The 7,203-nt window shown below is 38.2% G+C and overlaps 1 protein-coding gene across 1 annotated transcript in view; it reads left to right on the top strand.

Annotated features, from left to right (window-relative positions):
- The window catches only part of CUNH11orf80 (chromosome unknown C11orf80 homolog), a 134,109-nt gene that overhangs the window by 55,979 nt on the left and 70,927 nt on the right, over nt 1-7,203 (top strand). Inside the window, exon 4 of the mRNA XM_023710736.1 lies at nt 2,580-2,689. Within this exon, the coding sequence (XP_023566504.1) occupies nt 2,580-2,689 (110 nt within the window). The remainder of the gene's footprint in view (nt 1-2,579; nt 2,690-7,203) is intronic.

The raw sequence follows: 7,203 nt of genomic DNA, 5'->3' as shown, positions 1-7,203 counted from the left end.
CCTACCGATTTGATTTGAAACTCTCTCATTGCTATTTGTTTATCAATAAAATTATGGAAAAAAAGAAAAAAATTAATAAAAAATTTTTAAAAACCAAACTAATAGAAAAAAGTATTACCATTATGATTGATAGCTGGAACATGATCTGGAAAATGTCCACACTTTTTTTAGGTGATTAGGCATTATTATATACAAGTATGGTTAGACATCTTAGAAGATACTTGTGTTGTTATTTTAAGATGTGTTTTATCATTATTAGGTTTTTATTTTTATTTACTTATTTTTTTGAAGTACTGGGGATTGAACTCAGGGCATTATTAGGTTTTTAAAGTTGACTTGGTACTGGCACAAAAACAGTTATGAGAATCAGTGGAACAGAAAAAAAAATCAGTGGAACAGAAGAGAGGATACAGAAACAACCTGAAGCATACCCCATCATTTAGTCTTTGACAAAGGGGCCAAAAATATGCTCTAGAGGAAAGATAGCCTCTTTAACATGTTGGGAAAATTGGATATACACACATGGAATATTGAATCTAGACCCATATCTCTTAGCATACCAAAATGGTTTGAAGAACTAAATGTTAACACTTAATCTACTGGAAGAAAAACCAGATAAAACTCTTATAGGCATAGGCAAGGATTTTCTGAACAGAATGCTAATTGCACAGGAAATAATACTAAGAATCAACAAATGAGATCAAATTTAAAAGCTGCATAGCAAAAGCAATCAAGAGTGAGAAGACAACCTATAGAATGGAAAAAAAAATTTTTTTTGCCAGCTGTGCCTCAGAGGACTAATATCTACAATATGTAAAGAACTAAAAAAAAAAAAAAAATCAGACCCCCCTCAACTAAATAACAACCAAAAATGGGCTAGGAAAATGAGTGGACATATCATAGAAGAAGTACAAATGGCCAATAAATATATGAAGAAATGCTCAACATCTCCTGGCATGCAAATTAAAACACCACTTAGTTTCCATCTTACCACAGAAAGTGGCCATCAGCCAAAACAACAACAACAACAAAAAACCCCAAAAACAAAACGAACAAACAAAAAAACATGCTGTAGAAGTGGCAGGGGAAAAAATCTTTATACATTGTTGGTGGGGATGTAAATTAGTACAACCACTATGAAAATCAGTATGGAGATTCCTCAAAAATTAAAACTAAAAGTTCCATTTGACCCAGGTATTTCCCTTCTACATATTTTCCCAAAAGAGTTAAAGCTGGGGGCCTGGGCCTACCTCAGTCCTTTAAGTGGCTGCTTCCACAAAGCTGCAGCCTCAGGTGGCTGGAGTTCGAACCTCACAACTCTCCTGCTGGCCAAACGTGCCCTGAAGGCATGCGAGGAACAAAAAAAAAAAAATCCTTATTCCAAAAGAGTTAAAGCAATCATGTAACAGTGATACATGTGTACCTATGTTTATAGCAGCTCAATTCATAACAGCTAAATTTTGAAAGTGGCCTAGATGGCCATCAACAGATGAAGGGTAAATAAAGTAAAATATTTACCTGCAGTGGAGTATTATTATTCCATAGAGAAAGATAAACTTGAGTCATTTATAGGAAAATGAATGCACCTTGAGATCATAGTAAGTGAAATAATACCACATGGTCTGTCTTTTATGAAGACCCCAAATTGTAAATAAAGAGTAAAATAAAATAGGAAATAGGTAGAGCTTTCTCAAATGGGAAGGGGACCAAGAGATGGAGGGAGATGGGAAGAGATGGGTAGGAAAAGGGGATGAAAAAAGAATTAGGGTGTGTTTCGTACATGTACCAACTCCACGCAAAAAATGCACACCATACTGCAAACAGGTACTGATTTTAAAGAAATAATATCAATCTAATTTACAAGGTAAACCTTGCAGACACTGCCTAGCTATTCTTTACTATACCAATATGGAGGAGGAATAAGGGGTAATATTTCCTGAAGCAGGACACGGTTTTTTCCTTTGTAGTATGAGTGTCCGGGAATGGAGAAGAAAGGGATGGTTTTCTTAGGTGTGGAAAATGCATGCTTCATTTATGTTTTGTAGATATATATTTCTGTACCAGCACATATCAGTACACCAGGAGGTTGATTCACAAATAAAATGTTTTGAGTTGGTAAAGAATACTTCATTTAAAAATATACTGTATTAGGTACATGCACAAAATGGTCATTCTTGGATTTTTCTGCTTTTAGCTCTTAATTCACTTAATAGATTTGTGTTTCTTAAATAGTGAACTGACTTATTTAAAAATGCAAGACTTTTTAGCTAGGTCTACCAGTTCTCAGGATTTCTGGCATTGAACATGACCTTGTGGAAATTAACTGAAAATTCAGTTTGTTTTGGCTAATGTGAAAAAAATGAAAACATGAGATTAAATGTCTTAACCCCAGAAAATAATTCTAAATGTTCAAGCAATTTGCTGATGCATAGCCATTTGCAGTCATATTTTAAATTTTTTCAGGTTATCTTTTCATCAGGTAAAAGCCTTCTTGGCTTATCAGTTTAATAAACAATTCCAGAGTCTCTGGTGCTTATCCAAGCTGCTTGGGCTATTTTGTTGTCGTTTCTCTTACCCAGAAATACAGTCTATACTGCACAGATTCTCTGCAAAACTGACTTGGACTTCAGAGAAAAGCAGCTATTCTCGGGACATATCAGGGATTACACCCTTCAAGTTGACTTTTGAGGCAAGTTTGTTGTTCTTATAAACTAATGATTTGATTTTTATTTTTCTGCACATCTAATAATAAGAAAGAAAAGTCTTCCTCCATCACAGCCTCTAGTTAAAGCAAGATAAACACTGATTTCCAAACTTGCCTTTGTAGACGAGTCACCTAAGAGCTTCCAAAATATGGTGTCTGTGACTTATTCCAATAATTTGTGATCTTATTGATCTAAGGCATTGCATTATTCCTGAGATCTTGGGCTTCCATAACAAAGTGCTATTGACCTGGTGACTTAACAGAAATTTTCTTACAGTTCTGGAGGTGAGAAGCTCAAGATCAAAGCTCCATCAGAACCAGGTATTTTGGCTTGTGCCTGTAATTCCAAGATTCAGGAGGTCAGGAATATAAGACCAGCTTGGGTAACATAGTGAGAACCTGACTCAATAAGAACAACATGACCGGGGAGATGGCTCAGTGGAATAAACACTTCCCCGGCAAGTGCAAGGGCCTGAGTTCAATACCTGGTTCCACCAAAAAAAAAAAAAAACAACAACATGGGCCGGGGAGGTAGCTTAGTAGAATAAGCACTTGCCTGGCAACTGCAGGGTCTTGAGTTCAATCCCCAGTACTCCAAAAAGAAAAAGAAAGTGGTATCTGGGTTACACTCTGGTGAGGCCTCTCTTCTGGGCATGCAGACTGCTGCCTTGTCATTATGCCCTTAATTGGTCTTCTCAATATCTGGATAGAAAGAGGTTCCTGATGTCATATGAAGAGGCACCTTAGCTCAGCATAGTGGTGCATGCCTGTAATCCCAGTACTCAGGAAGCTGAGGCAGGGATCACCAGGAGTTTGAGGCCAGCCTAGACTACACAGTGAGTTCAAGATCAGCCTAAACTGCTTAGTGAAACCCTGTCTCAAAAAATAAATAAATAACCTCAGTAGTTTTTTTTTCTAATGTATTTGGTACAGCTTGGACACATAGTCGATTCTCCTGTTTTTAGCCTCCCTAGCCCTCGAATTACAGGTATGTGCCACCACAACCATACTCGGTGACTGGTTCAGCTTGCCCAGGGGCAGGGCCAGTGTAGCATGTGGTGCTAGGTATAAACCCCAGTCCCTGCCTTTGCCTAAGCATGCACTTAGTCTGCTGAGCTATCTTGCCAGCCCTTCAATTAGTCTCTTAATACCAAAATCAGATTGAGAGTTGGGGCTTCAGTTTACTATTTTTTGTTCAGTACTTGGACAGGAATCCAGGGCTTTCACACTGAGCTATATTGATAGCCCACCCTTTCTCCTCTCATTTTAAAACAGTTTTTTAAAAATTCTTTTGATATAGGGTCTCACTACACAGTTCAGACTTGTAGTGATCCTCCTGTGCCAGCAACCTCCCTAGCCCTGGGATTACAGGCTCGCGCCACCACGCTGGCTTTCTAGGCCAGCACAGCACACCCAGGGTTCTGGGGCAGGCAATTGAACTGGGCTCCTTGCGCTTGTCAGGCAGGTGCTTAGGCCATGGAGCTATCACCCCAGCCCTAGAAGCTTTTCATTTGGTGTGATCCCATTTGTTTATTCTCAGTATTATTTCCTGTGCCTTTGGGGTTCTGTTCAGAAAGTCCTTATGTTCCCATGAGCAATGTAGAAAGGTTCCTTTCCCCCATATCCTCACCAGCATTTGTTATTACTTGATTTTTTAAAAGCTTTTAAAATTTTATTTGTTTATTTATTTGGTATAGGGCCTATCTTCAAGAATTTTACCTGGTTTTTCTTCCATCAGATCAAGTGTTTGTGTTTTAACATTTCTTTGATCTTAGTTCTTTAGTTTAGTACATAGTGTTATGGTTTGTGTCTAGGTGTCCCTCCAAAGCCTCATGTAGTTACTGGGGCAGGTTTCTAGAGTTTGTGATTGATTCATGATCCAATGGTGGGATTATGGGTGTGAGTGCTATGCCTGTGGATAGCCTGAAGAGAATACAGGAAGGCCTCTGCATTGCTGCCACTGCTCCGGTTTTTTTGGCTCTTGCTGTTTTCTGCCACTATGAACTTCAGTTTTCCACTGCTCCTCTCTTTTTGCTTTTGATGCCATAAACTGTTGCCTTCTGCCACATGTCACTCTGCCTAGGAGCCAGCTGATTATGGGCTGAAACCTCCATGAACTGTGAGCTAAATAAACCTTTCCTTCATTAACTTTGGTGTCAGGTGTTTTGTATCACCAATGAGAGAAAAGTAACCAAGACACATGGGTACAGAGGTCTAGATCCAATCTTCTGCATGTGGATATCCCGTTTTTCCCAGCAGCATTTATTGAAGAGGCTATCTATACTCTGTATTACAGGTGATTCCTAATGTGCAAATAAACTTGGGAACCACTAAAATAATCTTTATCTGAATTTGGATCTCCTGGTTTAAAAAAAAAAAAAAGATTGCTAGTGTGGATCCTGTTTGCATACATTTTTAAAAAAAATACATTTAGTACAGGTTCTACAGGGTCTCACTATACAGATCGAACTTGTAGTGATCCTTCCTATTTTTCAGCCTCCAGCTGGTATTACAGGCGTGTGCCACCATACCCAGTCGCATTCACGGTTTTAGCTTGCTCTGGGAGCTGGGCTGGCGCTGCAGGCCGGGGATCGAACTCCTAGCCCCGGCATCTGAGCTATCTGGCTGGCCCTGGAAACATTTTTATTTTGTTGGTTCAGAGATATCTCTGTTGATTTATTTGATGCGCATATTTATAAGAGTAACAATTGAGTTCCCTTTAAAAATTTTCTTGTCTCCTGTTTTTCCTTCCTAAGTTGATAGAGGTGTAAAGAATTGCAGTGCTTTAAGCTTTCTCTCAGTAAGCAATTAGAAAGCCTTTCTCTACTTTTGAGTAGTTATATGCTCCTTCTCAAAGGAATGGGTATAATATCAGGACAACAGATATCCCGAGCTGTGCCTTATCTTCCTTAGAGGAATGGAAAGTAAATAGTCTGGAACAATTAATGGTTAGTCAGCTCTGGGATTACTAATGTCAACTAGCAATAAAAAAGTTATCCCAGTGAACCAAGGAGAATAATTCTAGGGAGTGAAGGAATGTATTTTAGCTAGTCTGAGCAAACAATGATAATTTTCATACCTAATATAAATATTTAAGCTGCCTGACAACACTATGAAGTAGATAGGACAAGTATTACTACATGTTACAGATAAGAAAACTGAGATTCAGGGAATTTGAGTGACTTTCCTATCATACAAAAAAAAAAATGAAGTGACAAAAGTTGGAACTTGAATCAAAGTTTGACTCATGTAGGTCAGTGCTGTTTGACTGTTTGCTTACTCATTCAGGAACCTGTGTTTGTTCAGGTAAGTTACACTAGTCAGATATTTGTACCAAGTCCTGTTACTTGATTCCAAAGAACTCAGAATGTAAAGCAATGGAAAGACTCGTGTCAAAAAATAATTACAGGGCCAGGGAGATAACTTAGTAAAATAAGCACTTGTCTGGCAAGTGCAAGGTCCTGAGTTCAATCCTTGGTACAAAAAAAAAAAAAAAAATTACAATGTAGTGTGATACAGATCATGACAGGTAAGGACTGAGTACTGTGGTAGCACACAGGAAGGTTACCTACCCTAGGGGAAAGGGCTCAAAGTCTAGTGGACTTAATGAGACGGAAACATTTATTGAGCAGAAGGGGTACAAACACTTGAGAAAGTTGAGGAAGATGTTGCTAGAGTCATTTAGTTTTTCTTTTTCCTTTTTGCAGAGAGTATCTTCCTTAGAAAAATAAAAGTTACGACCAAAGCAAATGTTTATTTATTTTTGGATTTTTGAGACAGTTCTACTTATGTAGTTCAGGCTGGCCTTGAACTCACGATGTAGCCTAAACTGACCTTGAACTCACAGCATCCTCCTTCCTCCTCAGCTTCCCAAGTGCTGGGATTACAGGTATCTGCCATCATACCTGGCAGAAGAAACATTTTAAGCACACATAATTTGGACTTTCAAGGAATTCATGCTTAACATCCTTGTGTATTTTTTTCACATGAGAGTGGGGCATTTTAATATAAACTTTCCAGAATGGGCTGTTCCCATTCTGAAGTAACTGAAAGTGAGTGATGTCTAAGTCATTGTAATGATTCAATATTTGTTTTTTGCTGCCCTGGGCTGAAATAATTTATTTTTTCATAAATTTAAATTCACTGCTTTTATAGGTATGTGAGGCCAGCATACGGAGTTTCTAACACACAGCAGTAAAAGTTTATTTTTCTGTCTGTTGGTCTCTCTCCTCTTTCCACTCCCCTCTCCCTTTCCTTCTCTTTCCCTATTCTATGACTAGATCTTAAAGGGGGCTCTATGCTTTGTCTTAATTATCTTCTGTTGACCTGACATAAAGGTGACTGTATTCTCTCAGTCGCAAGTTAGATGCCAGTCCTCCTTTTGTGTTCCTTTAGCACCTTGGATAACTAATTTATAAAACTTTTTGTATTGTCATATGAGTTGTCTTACTCTTCTACTGAATTCTTGTAGTTCAGAATTCTTATCTCTAAAAACATAT

The sequence above is a fragment of the Octodon degus genome, unplaced genomic scaffold, assembly GCF_000260255.1.
Source record: "Octodon degus isolate 3935 unplaced genomic scaffold, OctDeg1.0 scaffold00018, whole genome shotgun sequence".
NCBI lineage: Eukaryota > Metazoa > Chordata > Mammalia > Rodentia > Octodontidae > Octodon > Octodon degus.
Note: the sequence above shows the minus strand (reverse complement) of the source record. Positions and strands in the feature narration are given on the sequence as shown.